This window comes from Dendrobates tinctorius, unplaced genomic scaffold, assembly GCF_039654945.1.
Source record: "Dendrobates tinctorius isolate UK_male_01 unplaced genomic scaffold, ASM3965494v1 ptg000047l, whole genome shotgun sequence".
Classification (NCBI taxonomy): Eukaryota; Metazoa; Chordata; class Amphibia; order Anura; family Dendrobatidae; genus Dendrobates; species Dendrobates tinctorius.
Window position 1 is genome coordinate 10,365,109 of NW_027361715.1, and position 22,098 is coordinate 10,387,206.

General features: G+C 45.4%; 1 protein-coding gene across 5 annotated transcripts in view; it reads left to right on the forward strand.

Moving 5' to 3' along the window:
- Positions 1-22,098, forward strand: part of CHD9 (chromodomain helicase DNA binding protein 9) — a 233,239-nt gene that overhangs the window by 71,001 nt on the left and 140,140 nt on the right. The window contains exon 1 of one of the 5 annotated variants that reach the window (XM_073576193.1): positions 17,991-18,064. The exons of 3 other annotated variants lie outside the window; for them this stretch is intronic. In XM_073576193.1, coding sequence (XP_073432294.1) covers positions 18,035-18,064 — 30 coding nt within the window. In that variant the 5' untranslated portion in view covers positions 17,991-18,034. Of the gene's footprint in view, positions 1-17,990; positions 18,065-18,110; positions 18,310-22,098 lie in introns of those variants that run through there. One more of the 5 variants, XM_073576194.1, reaches the window with a different exon arrangement.

The window sequence follows — 22,098 nt, forward strand, 5'->3', positions numbered from 1 at the left end:
TACATAATTTTTTTTCTGGGATCTCCCCGTAAACTAACCAGTAAAGACTAAGCAAACAGTTGTGAGCTGTTATTAATAGCCTGTGACCCTTTTGGGATATTGTCCCCTTTCCCAGATTACTAACATCAGGCCCCAGCGGTAGGTTTTTCCTCTTCTGGTTATCAAACCTACACCGGAGCCCATGCCAATTTTTTAAATTTAATTCTTAATTTTACAAACGATGTACACAGTGGGTGCTGAATACAATTCCCATCATTGTCTCCTGGTTGCGCTGATCTCGGGGAGACCAGCCAACAATGATCAGAGCTGTCTCCAGCACCTGGCACCTGAGAACAGTGCAAACTGAAGGGTCATCCGTCATCCGTGTGTCAGCAGTGTGCATGTGTGTGGCATCATTCCAAGAAGACTCATGGCTGTACTAGCTCAAAAGGGTGCTTCTACTCCATACTGAGCAAAGGGTCTGAATACTTATGACCATGTGATATTTCAGTTTTTCTTTTTTAATAAATTTGCAAAAATTTCGACATTTCTGTTTTTTTCAGTCAAGATGGGGTGCAGAGTGTACAGTAATGAGAAAAAAATGAACTTTGTTGAATTTACCAAATGGCCGCAATGAAACAAAGAGTGAAAAATGTAAAGGGGTCTGAATACTTTCCATACCCACTGTATATTAACTATAATGATGGAACATGAAAACGCACTTTTTTTTTTCATCTTTTCACTTTAGTTTTTTTTATGTCGTCTTAAAGAGGTATTCTCATCTCCAAGATCCTATCCCAATATGTAGTAGGTGTAACAATAATAATAATAATAATAATAATAATAATAATAATAATAAAAATATGTCCAAGTATAAATGAGTATAGTTCTTATGTCACTTACCCCATGTGCAGGGCATTGCAGTAGACACTTAGCTGTTAGTGATGGTAACATTGGATTCCTAAGCTACTACAATGCCTGGACATGGGGTAAGTGACATGGCGAATAAGAACTATACTACATTTCAAATTGGAGATATTCTTAATATTGTTATTACACCTAATACATATTGGATAGGATCTTGAAGATGAGAATACCCCTTTAACATATCATTTTTACTATTGAAAGATGACATGGCTTCATAGGGAACTGAAGGTGTCCTTCACTAGGACCTTGGCAGCCATGACAAGCCTTGGACACCTTGTGATTGAGGGTAGCAGAAAAGGTCCAGCCTTTTTGCTTCAATGCCACTAGCGTTACTGACTGTAAAACCGCCGCAATTAAAGACATTTCTGATGGTGGCAGTTGCAGATGACAGTTGGTGAATATTTTGTTTTGAATGTTGTAGTTTTCACATTTTTGGTTTTAAAAAGTTCCTCGTGGGCGGTTCTATCTGTTCTGAGACACCAATGGCAGGGTTTGTCTGTGTCAGAAGACACCTCTGCTGTATTCCATTGCAATACCAGACATCGCTTGTTGGCTAAAGTGGTGCTGTTGTCATTTTTGTGTCCTGGCAACACCTTGAATTTCCAAAAACATGCTAATTGTAGAGTTTTTGAGAGTTAATTTATATAGATTGGTCCATCGGCCTCATTAGTAATCTGAGTCCTGCCAATATCCTGACAACATCCCTGCGTCTCCTTTGATTAGCTGGCCGGGTGTGACATCACTGTTGTGGCGTGACACATGTGGCCCCTAGGTCTGTGTCCCAGTGCACCCAGGAAAGCTGACAAGTGACTTGTAGAAAATAGGAAATATCCGCTCGCCATGTTCCCACGTGTGAAAACACTTCTAGTTTCTCCAGCTTTGTTTTTTCTGTAGCGCTCCCCACCAAAATATGCGATAGCAATCTGCTCTGATTATTGCGGTTTTACGGCATTTTTTACGATTTGTTCACTTTTTGGTGCAGTTTTGATGCAGTGTTGTTTTTTTTTCCAGTGGATATTTTTTTTTTAGGACAGAGCTGAAAATGCACTTTTTACATTCTTATTTTCAGATTCCTTATAGAAACCTTGAAATGCACAGTGGTTACCAGATTTCATGCAATCACATCCACCTTGCACATCCCGCAGCAGATGTGCGCAAAAAAACTGCTTCTATGGGAGCAGTGGTGTAATGTGTGACCCTGCTCCATGCACGTCTATGGGAGCAGTGGTGTAATGTGTGACCCTGCTCCATCCACGTCTATGGGAGCAGTGGTGTAATGTGTGACCCTGCTCCATCCACGTCTATGGGAGCAGTGGTGTAATGTGTGACCCTGCTCCATCCACGTCTATGGGAGCAGTGGTGTAATGTGTGACCCTGCTCCATCCACGTCTATGGGAGCGGTAGTGTAATGTGTTACCCTGCTCTGTCCACTACATTACTACTCCCAAAGAAGTGGACAGAGCAGGGTGACACATTACACTACTACTTTCTTAGAAATATGTTACCCTGCTCAGTCTACTACACACAGCTCTGGGTGGTATCACCAGAGGCGTAAATAAAACTCATGGGGCCCCATAGCAGAAGTTCTAATTGCCCCCCACCCACCCTCAAAAAAATATTCAGCAGGGTTGCGGAAGAGCATTTCTCATAACTTTGCAGCCCTTACAAAGTAATTTTTGTCCTATTGAACCCCCTATATTCCCCACTATAGTCCTCTATATAGTACAATGTGCCCCACATTGTGCTCCATACAGTAGAATGGCCCCACATAGTGCTGCATACAGTACAATGAGCCCCATATATTGCTCCATACAGTATAATGGCCCCACATAGTACTCCATACAGTATAATGTGCCCCACATAGTGCTCCATACAGTACAATGAGCCCCATATATTGCTCCATACAGTATAATGGCCCCACATAGTGCTCCATACAGTATAATGTGCCCCACATAGTGCTCCATACAGTATAATGGCACCACATAGTGCTCCATACAATATAATGGCCCCACATAGTGCTCCATACAGTATAATGGCCCCACATAATGCTCCATACAGTATAATGTGCCCCACATAGTACTCCATACAGTATAATGTGCCCCACATAGTGCTCCATACAGTATAATGGCCCCACATAGTGCTCCATACAGTATAATGTGCCCCACATAGTGCTCCATACAGTATAATGGCACCACATAGTGCTCCATACAATATAATGGCCCCACATAGTGCTCCATACAGTATAATGGCCCCACATAATGCTCCATACAGTATAATGTGCCCCACATAGTGCTCCATACAGTATAATGTGCCCCACATAGTGCTCCATACAGTATAATGGCACCACATAGTGCTCCATACAATATAATGGCCCCACATAGTGCTCCATACAGTATAATGGCCCCACATAATGCTCCATACAGTATAATGTGCCCCACATAGTGCTCCATACAGTATAATGTGCCCCACATAGTGCTCCATACAGTATAATGGCACCACATAGTGCTCCATACAATATAATGGCCCCACATAGTGCTCCATACAGTATAATGGCCCCACATAATGCTCCATACAGTATAATGTGCCCCACATAGTGCTCCATACAGTATAATGTGCCCCACATAGTGCTCCATACAGTATAATGGCACCACATAGTGCTCCATACAATATAATGGCCCCACATAGTGCTCCATACAGTATAATGGCCCCACATAGTGCTCCATACAATATAATGGCCCCACATAGTGCTCCATACAATATAATGGCCCCACATAGTGCTCCATACAGTATAATGGCCCCACATAGTGCTACATTCAGTTTAATGCTCCCTGCATAGTGCTCCATAGTATAATGTGCACCACATAGTTCTCCATACAGTATAATGTCCTTACATAGTGCTCTATGCAGTATAATGTCCTTACATAGTGCTCCATGCAGAATAATGGCCCCACATAGTGCTCCATACAGTATAATGGCCCCACATAGTGCTCCATACAGTATAATGGACACTGATCACACACTGATGGTAAAAACGGACACTGATCACACACTGATGGTAAAAACGGACACTGATCACACACTGATGATAAAATAGACACTGATCACACACTGATGGTAAAAACAGACACTGATCACACACTGATGGTAAAAACGGACACTGATCACACACTGATGGTAAAAACGGACACTGATCACACACTGATGGTAAAAACGGACACTGATCACACACTGATGGTAAAAATGGACACTGGTCACAAACTGATGGTAAAACAGACACTGATCACACACTGATGGTAAAACAGACACTGGTCACACACTGATGGTAAAAACGGACACTGATCACACCCTGATGGTAAAACAGACACTGATCACACACTGATGGTAAAAACGGACACTGATCACACACTGATGGTAAAACAGACACTGATCACACACTGATGGTAAAAACAGACACTGATCACACCCTGATGGTAAAACAGACACTGATCACACACTGATGGTAAAAACGGACACTGATCACACACTGATGGTAAAAACAGACACTGATCACACACTGATGGTAAAAACGGACACTGATCACACACTGATGGTAAAAACGGACACTGATCACACACTGATGGTAAAAACAGACACTGATCACACACTGATGGTAAAAACGGACACTGATCACACACTGATGGTAAAAACGGACACTGATCACACACTGAAGGTAAAAACAGACACTGATCACACACTGAAGGTAAAAACGGACACTGATCACACACTGATGGTAAAAACGGACACTGATCACACACTGATGGTAAAAACGGACACTGATCACACACTGATGGTAAAACAGACACTGATCACACACTGATGGTAAAACAGACACTGATCACACACTGATGGTAAAAACAGACACTGATCACACTGATGGTAAAACAGACACTGATCACACACTGATGGTAAAAACAGACACTGATCACACACTGATGGTAAAACAGACACTGATCACACACTGATGGTAAAACAGACACTGATCACACACTGATGGTAAAAACAGACACTGATCACACACTGATGGTAAAACAGACACTGATCACACACTGATGGTAAAAATGGAAACACTGATGACACACTGATGGTAAAAACAGACACTGATCACACACTGATGGTAAAAACGGACACTGATCACACACTGATGGTAAAAACAGACACTGATCACACACTGATGGTAAAAACGGACACTGATCACACACTGATGGTAAAACAGACACTGATCACACACTGATGGTAAAAATGGAAACACTGATCACACACTGATGGTAAAACGGACACTGATCACACACTGATGGTAAAAACAGACACTGATCACACACTGATGGTAAAAACGGACACTGATCACACACTGATGGTAAAAACGGACACTGATCACACACTGATGGTAAAAACAGACACTGATCACACACTGATGGTAAAAACGGACACTGATCACACACTGATGGTAAAACAGACACTGATCACACACTGATGGTAAAAATGGAAACACTGATCACACACTGATGGTAAAACGGACACTGATCACACACTGATGGTAAAAACAGACACTGATCACACACTGATGGTAAAAACGGACACTGATCACACACTGATGGTAAAAACGGACACTGATCACACACTGATGGTAAAAACAGACACTGATCACACACTGATGGTAAAAACAGACACTGATCACACACTGATGGTAAAAACGGACACTGATCACACACTGATGGTAAAAACAGACACTGATCACACACTGATGGTAAAAACAGACACTGATCACACACTGATGGTAAAAACGGACACTGATCACACCCTGATGGTAAAACAGACACTGATCACACACTGATGGTAAAAACAGACACTGATCACACACTGATGGTAAAAACAGACACTGGTCACACACTGATGGTAAAAATGGAAACACTGATCACACACTGATGGTAAAAACAGACACTGATCACACACTGATGGTAAAAACGGACACTGATCACACACTGATGGTAAAACAGACACTGGTCACACACTGATGGTAAAAACGGACACTGATCACACCCTGATGGTAAAACAGACACTGATCACACACTGATGGTAAAAACGGACACTGATCACACACTGATGGTAAAACAGACACTGGTCACACACTGATGGTAAAAACGGACACTGATCACACCCTGATGGTAAAACAGACACTGATCACACACTGATGGTAAAAACGGACACTGATCACACACTGATGGTAAAAACGGACACTGATCACACACTGAAGGTAAAAACAGACACTGATCACACACTGAAGGTAAAAACGGACACTGATCACACACTGATGGTAAAAACGGACACTGATCACACACTGATGGTAAAAACGGACACTGATCACACACTGATGGTAAAACAGACACTGATCACACACTGATGGTAAAACAGACACTGATCACACACTGATGGTAAAAACAGACACTGATCACACTGATGGTAAAACAGACACTGATCACACACTGATGGTAAAAACAGACACTGATCACACACTGATGGTAAAACAGACACTGATCACACACTGATGGTAAAACAGACACTGATCACACACTGATGGTAAAAACAGACACTGATCACACACTGATGGTAAAACAGACACTGATCACACACTGATGGTAAAAATGGAAACACTGATGACACACTGATGGTAAAAACAGACACTGATCACACACTGATGGTAAAAACGGACACTGATCACACACTGATGGTAAAAACGGACACTGATCACACACTGATGGAAAAAACAGACACTGATCACACACTGATGGTAAAAACGGACACTGATCACACACTGATGGTAAAACAGACACTGATCACACACTGATGGTAAAAATGGAAACACTGATCACACACTGATGGTAAAACGGACACTGATCACACACTGATGGTAAAAACAGACACTGATCACACACTGATGGTAAAAACGGACACTGATCACACACTGATGGTAAAAACGGACACTGATCACACACTGATGGTAAAAACAGACACTGATCACACACTGATGGTAAAAACAGACACTGATCACACACTGATGGTAAAAACGGACACTGATCACACCCTGATGGTAAAACAGACACTGATCACACACTGATGGTAAAAACAGACACTGATCACACACTGATGGTAAAAACAGACACTGGTCACACACTGATGGTAAAAATGGAAACACTGATCACACACTGATGGTAAAAACAGACACTGATCACACACTGATGGTAAAAACGGACACTGATCACACACTGATGGTAAAAACAGACACTGGTCACACACTGATGGTAAAACAGACACTGATCACACACTGATGGTAAAAATGGAAACACTGATCACACACTGATGGTAAAACGGACACTGATCACACACTGATGGTAAAAACAGACACTGGTCACACACTGATGGTAAAACAGACACTGATCACACACTGATGGTAAAAATGGAAACACTGATCACACACTGATGGTAAAACGGACACTGATCACACACTGATGGTAAAAACAGACACCGATCACACACTGATGGTAAAAACGGACACTGATCACACACTGATGGTAAAAACGGACACTGATCACACACTGATGGTAAAAACGGACACTGATCACACACTGATGGTAAAAACGGACACTGATCACACACTGATGGTAAAAACGGACACTGATCACACACTGATGGTAAAAATGGACACTGATCACACACTGATGGTAAAAACAGACACTGATCAGACACTGATGGTAAAAACAGACACTGATCACACACTGATGATAAAACCGGACACTGATCACACTGATGGTAAAAACAGACACTGATCACACACTGATGGTAAAAACAGACACTGATCACACACTGATGGTAAAAACAGACACTGATCACACACTGATGATAAAAACAGACACTGATCACAAACTGATGGTAAAAACAGACACTGATCACACACTGATGGTAAAAACGGACACTGATCACACACTGATGGTAAAAACAGACACTGATCACACACTGATGGTAAAAACAGACATTGATCACACACCGATGGTAAAAACGGACACTGATCACGCACTGATGGTAAAAACGGACACTGATCACACACTGATGGTAAAAACAGACACTGATCACACACTGATGGTAAAAACGTACACTGATCACACACTGATGGTAAAAACGACACACTGATGACACTGATGGTAAAAACGGACACTGATCAGACACTGATGGTAAAAACAGACACTGATCACACACTGATGATAAAACCGGACACTGATCACACTGATGGTAAAAACAGACACTGATCACACACTGATGGTAAAAACAGACACTGATCACACACTGATGGTAAAAACAGACACTGATCACTCACTGATGATAAAAACAGACACTGATCACAAACTGATGGTAAAAACAGACACTGATCACACACTGATGGTAAAAACGGACACTGATCACACACTGATGGTAAAAACGGACACTGATCACACACTGATGGTAAAAACGGACACTGATCACACACCGATGGTAAAAACGGACACTGATCACGCACTGATGGTAAAAACGGACACTGATCACACACTGATGGTAAAAACAGACACTGATCACACACTGATGGTAAAAACGTACACTGATCACACACTGATGGTAAAAACGACACACTGATGACACTGATGGTAAAAACAGACACTGATCAGACACTGATGGTAAAAACAGACACTGATCAGACACTGATAATAAAACCGGACACTGATCACACTGATGGTAAAAACAGACACTGATCACACACTGATGGTAAAAACAGACACTGATCACACACTGATGGTAAAAACAGACACTGATCACACACTGATGATAAAAACAGACACTGATCACAAACTGATGGTAAAAACAGACACTGATCACACACTGATGGTAAAAACGGACACTGATCACACACTGATGGTAAAAACGGACACTGATCACACACTGATGGTAAAAACAGACACTGATCACACACCGATGGTAAAAACGGACACTGATCACGCACTGATGGTAAAAACGGACACTGATCACACACTGATGGTAAAAACAGACACTGATCACACACTGATGGTAAAAACGTACACTGATCACACACTGATGGTAAAAACGACACACTGATGACACTGATGGTAAAAACGGACACTGATCACACACTGATGGTAAAAACGGACACTGATCACACTGATGGTAAAAACAAACACTGATCACACACTGATGGTAAAAACAGACACTGGTCACACACTGATGGTAAAAACAAACACTGATCACACACTGATGGTAAAAACAGACACTGATCACACACTGATGGTAAAAACAAACACTGATCACACACTGATGGTAAAAACAGACACTGGTCACACACTGATGGTAAAAACAAACACTGATCACACACTGATGGTAAAAACAGACACTGATCACACACTGATGGTAAAAACAAACACTGATCACACACTGATGGTAAAAACAGACACTGGTCACACACTGATGGTAAAAACAAACACTGATCACACACTGATGGTAAAAACAGACACTGATCACACACTGATGGTAAAAACAGACACTGATGACACCAGCTGTGAACATAATCAGAATTTCTGCAATGTCAGAATCCATGCTGTGAATTGCCTTCTCTGGTAATGTAGGCACATGGTGTAGGACACTGGCTCTGTTTGTGGTACCCTATGGGGTTCTCTCCACAGGCTGAGCGGGTACAATGAGAGACCAGAAGTGGTGAGAAGAAGCTGAAATAAGCATGTCCCGTTAGAAAAATCGCTTAACACAGAGCTAAAAGTGAGCGTTGTGTGGAGCCAATGGCCTTGAGTGCAGGAAGCTTCCTTCCTCTGAGCGTGTCCGGCTAATGCCAGCAGGCACACATCACTGGGACTACACAAATCCTAATATTCCAGCTTTCTCCGCACACACATACAAAAAGCTAAAAAATAGTTAATGAGTGCCTAAGACTAAGATGTACTGTTTCTCCTTGTGTTCAAATTGGTGTAAGGAGACTTTTAGGCCATGCAGTGCTCCTCTAGGAATTCTCCATCTGAGAGGAAGAGGACTTGCACTCTAGCGCCTCCTATTGGCTGTGGCGAACCGATAAGTCAATATCAACCCTTTAATGAGCCAAGTCAGACCTCTGGCTTAGCATTGTTGAGGGGAAAACAGCCCAAAACACATGTCTGCAAATGGAGGGTCTGGTCTAGCTTCTTATCGTAAGTCATGTGGCAAAGCCCTTTAAAGGGAATCTATCGTTTAGGTTTTTATTACCCCAACAGAGAGCAGCATGATGTAGGCACAGAGACACTGATTCCAGCAATGTATCACTTACTGGGCTGCTTGCAGCAGCTTTGATAAAATCACTGTTGTATCTACTGCAGATCTACCAGTTCTCTGAATGCTGAGCTCTGTATAACCCCACCCCATCAATTAGTGGCTGCTTTCTGTCTATGCACAGTGCACACAGAAAGCTGCCAATCAGTGGTGGTGGCAGGGTTATATAGATGTCATGAATTTGGAGGACTACCTGGCAGAAGGTTTACTAGTCCTCTAGTGATAATCTCTTGCTGATAAAACTGATTTTATGAAAATTACATCAAGGTGCTTTTTTAAATGTCAACACTGGAATCAGGGTCTCTGCCCCTACATTATGCTGCTCTGAGACTAGGTGGCAAAAACCCGGTGACTGATTCCCTTCACAGGGTCAATATAGGATACTTTTAAAATAGTAAAAGTAAATAATAATAATATTCATTAATCATTTAAAAATTAATAGTAAAATAGTAATAAAAAACTCTGTGAAAGAATAAAGAGAATTGTAACCCCGTCCTCCAGCCCACTCACATCATCAGTGCCTATTTCCATGACAGAGATACATTTTACATGGACACATAAAAATGCGACAATATTACAGCATATATAGAGGATAGATACAGAAATCTTCACGGCCATTAGGTTTGCTTCCCATGTCCTTCCCGATCTGCTCTGCCACCTATAATAAACTCACCTCAGAATACATAGTTCTCTGTGCAGAACACTAATAATGTGAACGGAGGCTAAACTGTATAGCAATGGAGAAAGTGGACATATCTCATATGATAATGTGACAGCTTAGGCGATATATAGCAATATATCACATAACTAGCAGCTCTTGTCCACTGCCTTCAGGGGCATAGAGGAACCAGGCAACGTGCAGTGAGCCGTGTCAAGATATTTGTAGCAAACCAAGCCAGTTTTTTGCAAACCACACTTATTTTTAGACCTTTCATCACTCATAAAAGTAACACTAATCCAAATTAAAAATACTTTTTTCCCTTTCTGCAAATGTAGTAATGCAGGCTGCAGTCCTATGTAACCCCACAGTGATAACCCTCTGAGGACAAATAATGGAGATGTCACCTGCAGGCTGATACTTGTATCCGGATCATACACATAGTGGTAGATGCCAGTATTACACAGTTGTGCTGCAGACCTTTTATACGTATTCAGTACAGATTAATCTCGTCTCTCGTTGGTGGCGTTCTCTCTGATTGTATTCAGTACAGATTAATCTCGTCTCTCGTTGGTGGCGTTCTCTCTGATTGTATTCAGTACAGATTAATCTCGTCTCTCGTTGGTGGCGTTCTCTGATTGTATTCAGTACAGATTAATCTCGTCTCTCGGTGGCGTTCTCTCTGATTGTATTCAGTACAGATTAATCTCGTCTCTCGTTGGTGGCATTCTCTCCGATTGTAGTCATTCACGTTCCCTTCTATATCCGGCCCAGACCGCCATGAAGACTTTTTCCATTTGTGTCTTTGCTTCAGTGTAACGCACAGGTATCTTTAGCTTCAGTTTTCCAGAGCTGCCGACACTTTTTGTTACCACTACACAAACCACATTGTACTATACCCATCCGGAAGGCCACAGGCGTAAATAATGACTCCGTGTGCCCTACACAATAATAGTACAGCAGTGATGGCGAACCTTTTAGAGACATAGTGCCCAAACTGCAATCCAAATCCCACTTATTTTTTGTAAAGTGCCCTGAATACTGAGGTTTTAGATTAGAAAGACAACTCGTACATTAGCGCGCTATAGAATCAATATCAAAGAGCTTGTAAGCGCTGCACTCCAAGCCTAAGATACTAGCCACCAATTGAAGTGAAGGTCTATTTTTGAGAATGAAGAGGATTTTTAATAAAAAGTTGTTTGTTTTTACAACCTCTTTGTAATTGTAACCCTTTATCTTGATGAGAACAAACCCTTTAAGGCAGGGGTATCAAACTCAAATACACAGAGGGCCAAAGGTAAAAGCTTGTAGAAAGTTGCAGGCCAACCTTGATTTTTTTTTAAAAAAGTCTACAATTGAGGAAGTTTTGCCTTGAATAAAACACGTAATAAAGTATGATGCAAACAAACCTGCTCACAAACACAGTATGATACCCCCACAGTGAAGTCCTCCACACACGCACAGTATGAGGACCCTACTGTAGCCCCCTCCCTCAGTTCCCCAACAAAGAACGGTGACCCCATCACAGTGTGATTCTCCAACTGTAATCTCCGCACAGCCCTTCATACAGTATTATGGGCACATAAAGACCTCCATACAGTTTAATGGCTCCACATAGATCTCTATAAAGTATAATGGCTCCACATAATCCTCCATACAGTGTAATTCCCCCCACATAGTCCAGCATAATGTTTTTTAGGCCCCACATAATGCTCCATGTAGTATAATGATCCCACAAGATGCTCCATACTATAAAATGGACCCACATAGTGCTCCATACTGTATAATGGTCTCACATTCCTCTATATAACAGTACTCCATCTGTCCCTCTATATAACAGTGCCCCCTCTGTCCCTCTACATAACAGTGCTCCCTCTGTCCCTCTATATAACAGTGCTCCCTCTGTTTATCCACATAACAGTGCTCCCTCTGTCCCTCCACATAACATTGCTCCCTCTGTGCCTCCACATAACAGTGCTCCCTCTGTCCCTCTATATAACAGTGCCCCCTCTGTCCCTCTACATAACAGTGCTCCCTCTGTCCCTCTATATAACAGTGCTCCCTCTGTCTCTCCACATAACAGTGCTCCCTCTGTTCCTCCACATAACAGTGCTCCCTCTGTGCCTCCACATAAGAGTGCTCCCTCTGTCCCTTCACATAACAGTGCTCCCTCTGTTTCTCCACATAACAGTGCTCCCTCTGTGCCTCCACATAACAGTGCTCCCTCTGTCCCTCTATATAACAGTGCCCCCTCTGTCCCTCTACATAACAGTGCTCCCTCTGTCCCTCTATATAACAGTGCTCCCTCTGTCCCTCCACATAACAGTGCTCCCTCTGTCCCTCCACATAACAGTGCTCCCTCTGTGCCTCCACATAACAGTGCTCCCTCTGTCCCTTCACATAACAGTGCTCCCTCTGTTTCTCCACATAACAGTGCTCCCTCTGTCCCTCTATATAACAGTGCTCCCTCTGTCCCTCCACATAACAGTGCCCCCTCTGTCCCTCTACTTAACAGTGCCACCTCTGTCTCTCCACATAACAGTGCCCCCTCTGTCCCTCCACATAACAGTGCCCCCTCTGTCCCTCCACATAACAGTGCCCCCTCTGTCCCTCCACATAACAGTGCCCCCTCTGTCCCTCCACATAACAGTGCCCCCTGTCCCTCCACATAACAGTGCTCCCTCTGTCTCTCCACATAACAGTGCCCCCTCTGTCCCTCCACATAACAGTGCCCCTCTGTGCCTCCACATAACAGTGCCCCCTCTGTCCCTCCACATAACAGTGCCCCCTCTGTCCCTCCACATAACAGTGCCCCCTCTGTCCCTCCACATAACAGTGCCCCCTCTGTCCCTCCACATAACAGTGCTCCCTCTGTCCCTCCACATAACAGTGCCCCCTCTGTCTCTCCACATAACAGTGCCCCCTCTGTCCCTCCACATAACAGTGCCCCCTCTGTCCCTCCACAAAACAGTGCTCCCTCTGTCCCTCCATATAACAGTGCTCCCTCTGTCCCTCCACATAACAGTGCTCCCGCTGTCCCTCCACATAACAGTGCCCCCTCTGTTCCTCCACATAACAGTGCCCCCTCTGTCCCTCCACATAACAGTGCTCCCGCTGTTTCTCCACATAACAGTGCCCCCTCTTTTCCTCCACATAACAGTGCCCCCTCTGTCCCTCCACATAACAGTGCCCCCTCTGTCCCTCCACATAACAGTGCCCCCTCTGTCCCTCCACATAACAGTGCCCCCTCTGTCCCTCCACATAACAGTGCTCCCTCTGTCCCTCCACGCAACAGTGCCCCCGCTGTTTCTCCACGTAACAGTGCCCCCTCTTTTCCTCCACGTAACAGTGCCCCCTCTGTCCCTCCACGTAACAGTGCCCCCTCTGTCCCTCCACGTAACAGTGCCCCCTCTGTCCCTCCAAGTAACAGTGCCCCCTCTGTCCCTCCACGTAACAGTGCTCCCTCTGTCCCTCCACGTAACAGTGCTCCCTCTGTCCCTCCACGTAACAGTGCCCCCGCTGTCTCTCCACGTAACAGTGCCCCCTCTGTCCCTCCACGTAACAGTGCCCCCTCTGTCCCTCCACGTAACAGTGCTCCCTCTGTCTCTCCACGTAACAGTGCTCTCTCTGTCCCTCCACGTAACAGTGCTCCCTCTGTCCCTCCACGTATCAGTGCTCCCTCTGTCCCTCCACGTAACAGTGCTCCCTCTGTCCCTCCACGTAACAGTGCTCCCTCTGTCCCTCCACGTAACAGTGCTCCCTCTGTCCCTCCACGTAACAGTGCCCCCTCTGTCCCTCCACGTAACAGTGCCCCCTCTGTCCCTCCACGTAACAGTGCCCCCTCTGTCCCTCCAAGTAACAGTGCCCCCTCTGTCCCTCCACGTAACAGTGCCCCCTCTGTCCCTCCACTTAACAGTGCCCCCTCTGTCCCTCCACATAACAGTGCCCCCTCTGTCCCTCCACATAACAGTGCCCCCTCTGTCCCTCCACATAACAGTGCCCCCTCTGTCCCTCCACATAACAGTGCCCCCTCTGTCCCTCCACATAACAGTGCCCCCTCTGTCCCTCCACATAACAGTGCCCCCTCTGTCCCTCCACATAACAATGCCCCTCTGTCCCTCCACATAACAGTGCCCCCTCTGTCCCTCCACATAACAGTGCTCCCTCTGTCCCTCCACATAACAGTGCCCCCTCTGTCCCTCCACATAACAGTGCCCCCTCTGTCCCTCCACATAACAGTGCCCCCTCTGTCCTTCCACATAACAGTGCCCCCTCTGTCCCTCCACGTAACAGTGCTCCCTCTGTCCCTCCACGTAACAGTGCCCCCGCTGTTTCTCCACGTAACAGTGCCCCCTCTTTTCTCCACGTAACAGTGCCCCCTCTGTCCCTCCACGTAACAGTGCCCCCTCTGTCCCTCCACGTAACAGTGCCCCCTCTGTCCCTCCACGTAACAGTGCTCCCTCTGTCCCTCGACATAACAGTGCCCCCTCTGTGCCTCCACATAACAGTGCTCCCTCTGTCCCTCCATATCCCTCCACATAACAGTGCTCCCTCTGTCCCTCCACATAACAGTGCTCCCTCTGGCCCTCCACATAACAGTGCTCCCTCTGTTTCTCCACATAACAGTGCTCCCTCTGTCCCTCCACATAACAGTGCCCCCCTGTCCCTCCACATAACAGTACCCCCTCTGTCCCTCCACATAACAGTACCCCCTCTGTCCCTCCACATAACAGTACTCCCTCTGTCCCTCCACATAACAGTGCCCCCTCTGTCCCTCCACATGACAGTGCCCCCTCTGTTCCTCCACATGTCAGTGCTCCCTCTGCCTCCACATAACAGTGCTCTCTCTGTCCCTCCACATAACAGTCCTCCCTCTGTTCCTCCACATAACAGTGCGCCCTCTGTCCCTCCACATAACAGTGCCCCCTCTGTCTCTCCACATAACAGTGCCCCCTCTTTTTCTCCACATAACAGTGCCCCCTCTGTCCCTCTACATAACAGCGCCCCCTCTGTCACTCCACATAACAGTGCTTCCTCTGTCCCTCCACATAACAGTGCCCCCTCTGTCACTCCACATAACAGTCCTCCCTCTGTTCCTCCACATAACAGTGCTCCCTCTGTTCCTCCACATAACAGTGCCCCCTCTGTCCCTCTACATAACAGTCCTCCCTCTGTTCCTCCACATAACAGTGCTCCCTCTGTCCCTCCACATAACAGTGTGCCCTCTGTCCCTCTACATAACAGTGCTCCCTCTGTCCCTCCACATAACAGTGCTCCCTCTGTCCCTCCACATAACAGTGTGCCCTCTGTCCCTCTACATAACAGTGCTCCCTCTGTCCCTCCACATAACAGTGCTCCCTATGTCCCTCCACGTAACAGTGTGCCCTCTGTCCCTCCACATAACAGTGCTCCCTCTGTCCCTCCACATAACAGTGCTCCCTATGTCCCTCCACATAACAGTGCTCCCTCTGCCTCCACATAACAGTGATCCCCCTGCCTCCACATAACAGTGCTCCCTCTGCCTCCACATAACAGTGCTCCCTCTGCCTCCACATAACAGTTCTCCCTCTGCCTCCACATAACAGTGCTCCATTTATGCATCCACATAGCAGTAATGCCCCCTTTTGCATTCATGCAGTACTTTTGCCCCTTATTGCCCTCCCATCGTATTCGTGATGCTTGTTCAGCCCTTACACAGTGACAGTAGTGTCCCCACACAATAATAGGCCCCCGTGACCTTCAGCATGACCGGTTTGGCAGTGGGTTAGTAATGGTGTGGGGTGGCATTTCTTTGGAGGGCCGCACGGTGTTGGGCTGTGAGCACAACCCTCATCTGTGGACGTTGGGCACTCAGACCATCCTCATGGAGTCAGTTTCTAACCGTTTGTGCAGGCACATGCACATTTGTGGCCTGCTGGAGGTCATCTTGCAGGGCTCTGGTAGTGCTCCTTCTGTTCCTCCTTGCACCAAGGCTGAGGTAGCTGTCCTGCTGCTGGGTTGTTGCCCTCCTACGGCCCCCTTCATGTCTCCTGATGAACTGGCCTGTCTCCTGATTGCACCTCCAGCCTCTGGACACTACGCCGACAGACACAGCAAACCTTGCCACAGCTCGCACTAATGTGCCATCCTGGATGAGCTGCACTACCTGAGCCACTTGTGTGGGTTGTAGAGTCTGTCTCATGCTACCACGAGTGTGAAAGCACAACCAACATTCAAAAATGACCAAAACATCAGCCAGAAAGCATTGGTACTGAGATGTAGTCTGTGGTCCCCACTTGCAGAACCACTCCTTTATTGAGGGTGTCTTGATAATTGTCAATAATTTCCATCTGTTGTCTATTCCATTTGCACAACACCATGTGAAATTGATTGCCAATCAGTGTTGCTTCCTAAGTGGACAGTTTGATTTCACAGAAGTTTGATTTACTTGGAGTTATGTTCTGTGTTCCCTTTATTTTTTTGAGCAGTGTATATTACTAGATGGCAGCAAAGCCACAAACTCCTCCGTGTGTACTGAATATGCAGAATACCTTATATATGTGTTGTGTTTCTCCTCCTTGTTGCTATGCCTTTAAGTATAAGTGGGGCTGAGGCAGTGAATGTGTTAAACTTCAGATCCTAGCAGAATAAAACGATGTTGCTCATCGCCCTCTGCTGGCCGCTCACATTGTGCTGTGCCCTGTGTGTGTGTGTGTATATATATATATATATATATATATATTTATCGGCATCTCTAATATTCATGCTGATGCATTTTGAGGCTACAGAGCTTTCATTTTTCTCCTTTTTTTATAGCTGGTTTTATCAGCAGCTTCTGCCTGTATCCAGACTCAGAGCGGAATCCCCCCTCTCCCTCCTTTCTTCCATCCCCCTCTTCCAGCTTCATCAGGAGGAAGAAAAAAAAATATAATAACATTCAGGATACACAATGTATAGTTGCTGTGCAAGGGTGATGCTCCTGAATGGGAGAAGCCTGGTCCTCGCTGGCTTTTGAAGGCTTTTTTTGCGGGGAGGGGGGTTACTTTTTTGAAGGAGGGGAGGGGGGTCCAGAGAGGGGGAAAAAAAAATCCTTGGAGATTAAGGATGTCTTCAGCGAAGAGGCCAAGAGGAAGGGTAAGTGAGAGGCTGAATGAGAGTGGAAGAGGAGGGGGCTGTCTAACCTCCCGTGTAAGTGGCCTTGCTCCATCGCCATCTTAAGCCGGTGGTGCCTGCTGTAGTTCCCCGACTCAGGCTGCAGGCCCTTTAACCGCAGCACTCTCTTTCCATCCTTGCCGCAAGACTCGGTGGCGCTCGCTGCCTTAGGGAATCAGGATGCTTGTGCATACCCCTACCGACGGCCCATGGGAGCTCGGAGCTAGGTGAGAAAGTGCCAAGTGGGATTTCTGCGCCTCCTGCCCCCTCCGTCTTAGTCTGTTCAGTGGGATGGTGGGAGATATATATATTTTATAGGAAAAAAATGTGGCTTGCAAATCTGAATGTTTTTGGCGTGAAGTGTGCTGCACTGGCGTTCCGTGTCTGCGGCTATATATCGCAAGTTTGAGAAGAGCCGCAGATGCGGATGCGGCCGTTAATCATTGTTTTGTCCATTAAGCTGCGTAGATTAGGCTTTCTCCATCAGGAATAAATACGGGGACTGCAGGCGAGCAGCAATCACTGGCTGGAGTAACGAGGAGTGCAGGACGCAGCCTGTGTGGGTGTGTGCGTATGTGTGTATACCGCCATTGTGTATTTATAGGGTATGTCCTCGCTCCGCCGTGTATACATTATGTGTGATGGCAGTCGTGTCGTTACTAATAGTGCAGGATAACCTGCGTCATGTGTTATCAGATGAGGGGCAGACAGGCAGAACCCCCCGCTCCAGCACCGGAGCTTTCAGCTGTCACCGTGACACGTGCTGGCTAAGTCACATTGTGTCCGGGGTCTTATCGTGGTGCCATGGAGGAGGCATCAGTCACCTGACGGAGAGACATGTCCGTGTATGCAAAGAGCCTATGTTACCCACAATGCGATTTATAGATTCTTTCTGAAAAATGTTGGATGCATTCGTCACCAACGGATCTTGAAATGTTTGTTTTTCTCGCAATCGTCCAAATCGGTATTTCATAGGTTTTTTTTTTTTTAACTTTTATGTAAAGACTCAATATTAACCTGCTGACCCTTCTACCCTTTGCCCTGGTATCTTCTGGGCCAGGTCCTGACTGATGAGGGCCCATTTTTGCCTAATCAGGGCTTGGAGTTTATCACCATTTCTGTATTTTTGTTTGTCCACCGGCTTTTTGATTGACCTCAGGTTCTCAATGGGATTGAGATCTGGGGTGTTTTTTGGCAATGGGTCCAAAATGTCAATGTTTTGTTTGCTGAGACACTTAGGTATCACTTTTGGTTTGTGACATTGTCACCATCATGCTGGAAAAAGCAGTGTTCATTGTCATATTGCTCCTGTGTCGTTGCTCTCGGAGGATGGTTAGATCCCATTCTTTATTCATGGCAGCTTTCTTAAGCAAAATTGTGAGTGAGCCCCCTCCATGGATGAGAAGCCCCCACACATGATTGGTCTCAGGATGCTTTAATGTTGCCATGACACAGGACTCATTGTAGAGTTCATCTATTCTTCTCCAGACAATCATTTTATAAACAGTCTGAAGAGGCTTCATCAGAGAATATAACTTTACCACATTCCTCTGCTGTCTGTGCTTCCTGCAGAATTTTAGATTGGCCTTGTTGTTTTTCTTGGAGAGAAGCTTTTTTCCTACCCTTCTTGACACCACGTCAGCCTGTAAAAGCCTTTGCATCAGTGTGTGCATTTACTCTCACACCTGACTGCAGCCATTTCTGAGCAAGCTCTGTACTGGTGTTGAACTGATCTCATAGCTGAATCCTCTTTAGGAGACAGTCCTGGCACTTGATAAACCTTCTTGGGCACCCTGAAGCCTTTTTTAAAGCAGTTGAACCTCACTTAGATGATCATGAAAATAGTTGATTTAAAGGCAATGTTACTGGAAGCAATATCCTTACCTGTAGAGGTCTTTGGATACAATGCAGTGATGACTGAGCTGAGACCGGAGGATATGTATGAGTTAAACATGCTCCCAGCCAGAGTCTGACTTGTATAGCACGTGGCCACGTCCCGACCAGGGACGTGGCCAACTAGAACAGGCTCTTGCCGGGAGTATGTATAACGCATACATACCCTCTGGTCCCGACTCAGAAACTAGCGAATCCTCACAGCATACAGTGTGTGCTCTGGGGGGAGTCATAAGTTTGCAGTCACACTGAGTGACTGCAGGCTTATCGATTTGGACCCCTTTAATTTTCATGGCAAGGAATAACGGCAATTTTTTTGCAATTCTTCTGATTGCACACAGGACAGCTCCTATTCCAGAGGACCCATCCATCTTTTCATTTAATGGACGGCCATTCACATAAATGGTCGCCATTTCATACTTCACTTTCTCCTGCAGGAAAGTGTCTCGAGGACTATGGCTTACCCAGCAAACTCAGCTATTTTCCAAGGGTGATGGGAGCTTGACCCATCTTTCTGGGTGCACTAGTTGTGAAACAATCACATTTTTTTTGCTGCAAATCTAGCAGTTCTCTGAATGCTGAGCTATGTATAACCCCGCCCACACCACTGATTGGCTACTTTCTGTATACACACTGCATAGGGGTGGAGTTATGCAGAGCTCATGAATATGGATGACTACATGGCAGCAGGTTTACTAGTCCTTAAGTGATAATTTTCTGCTGATAAAATAGTGATTTTTTTTTCAAAACAACAGTAAGCAGCCCAGTAAGTGACACATCACTGAAATCAGGGTTTCTGCCTCTACATCATGCTGCTCTCAGATTAGGTGGCAAAAACATAATGCAGTTTCCCTTTAAAATCCTGATCATATGAACAGCAAGTCTTTTTTATATAGAAATTAATATGTTTGTTCTTTTGTAAGTCCTCAGTGTGCACCTAGTTAATCGTTCTACAAATTGAAGGTCTATTTTTGTAGTAGTGTTCTGGTTATGAACCTTTCTTGTTTTTTAGCTGACTGATAGAAGCTATTACCACATTAGAGCCAATTTGCGGAAACTATGAAGTTACAGAGTGCTAATTCTGGCTCTTTTGCAGAATTTTGTCCACCATTATTTTTCATTACTCGTCTTGGAGAGGTTCAGGCATTTGTCGTACAGCCAACCCCATTGAAGCGAATGCGAAACGCGCGTCGGGACTGCAGGCACGGTCGGTCCACATAGGGGAACATGGGTAAGAGGGATTTCTCCACTGATTTAGACTCTTGTATGAATTGTATTTACTAATTTACTCCGAGTTCTGTGATCATAAGGATTATTTTTGTAACTGTGAGTGGTGGCTGTTCAGGATGATTCTTGTACTTGGCTGGATTAATTTCATGCTGTTATATTTTTTTTATTCCTACACCATTCATGCACTAGCACTTTACATATTAGTTTACTTTACTCCTTGTGATCATATAGACCAGTGGTGGCGAATCTATGGCACGCAGAGCCACATGCACTATCACCTCAGCACTAGCGCAGTTCCGCCCCAGTTGACCAGGCCCGTGAAGGGTCCGCCTACACCAGCCCCTACTTCTACTGCATGTGCGTCCTCGTGTGCACATCCAGTTGAAGTGTGTTGCAGCGCACAAACTTGCTGGATCCGTGCTCCGCAATATACGCTACTGGCCAATCAGAGGCCAGAAGCTGATGTCAGCGTGCACGTGACTGGACGCATGGCAGTGACGTCATGCGCCCCCGTCACTTGGACGTTGCAGTTAGCTGATGGCTTCAGAAGACAATGACGCGCGTCGGAGGAGTGGAGAAAAGGTGATTAGGTGTGTTTTATTGTTTTTTTGTTTTGTCTTTTTCTCTATGTATTGAACAACAGCGACACCGGCAGGGGAGTGCATATACCAGGATGGAGAGCATATTGGTAAAAGAAGTGATAAACTCAACGATCCCCCTGAAGCTTCTGTTCTAATGCTTTTAAGTCCTGCTTCAACACCCCAAAAGACAGGAAATTCTCGCTCAGCTCCTCCTTGGTAATTGGCCAAGTGGGCGTTTCCTACCACTTCAGTGCGTTGAGATGCACTGAAGGCCTGACAGACTAGTGGGACCAAGTGGTGCTGCGGAAAATT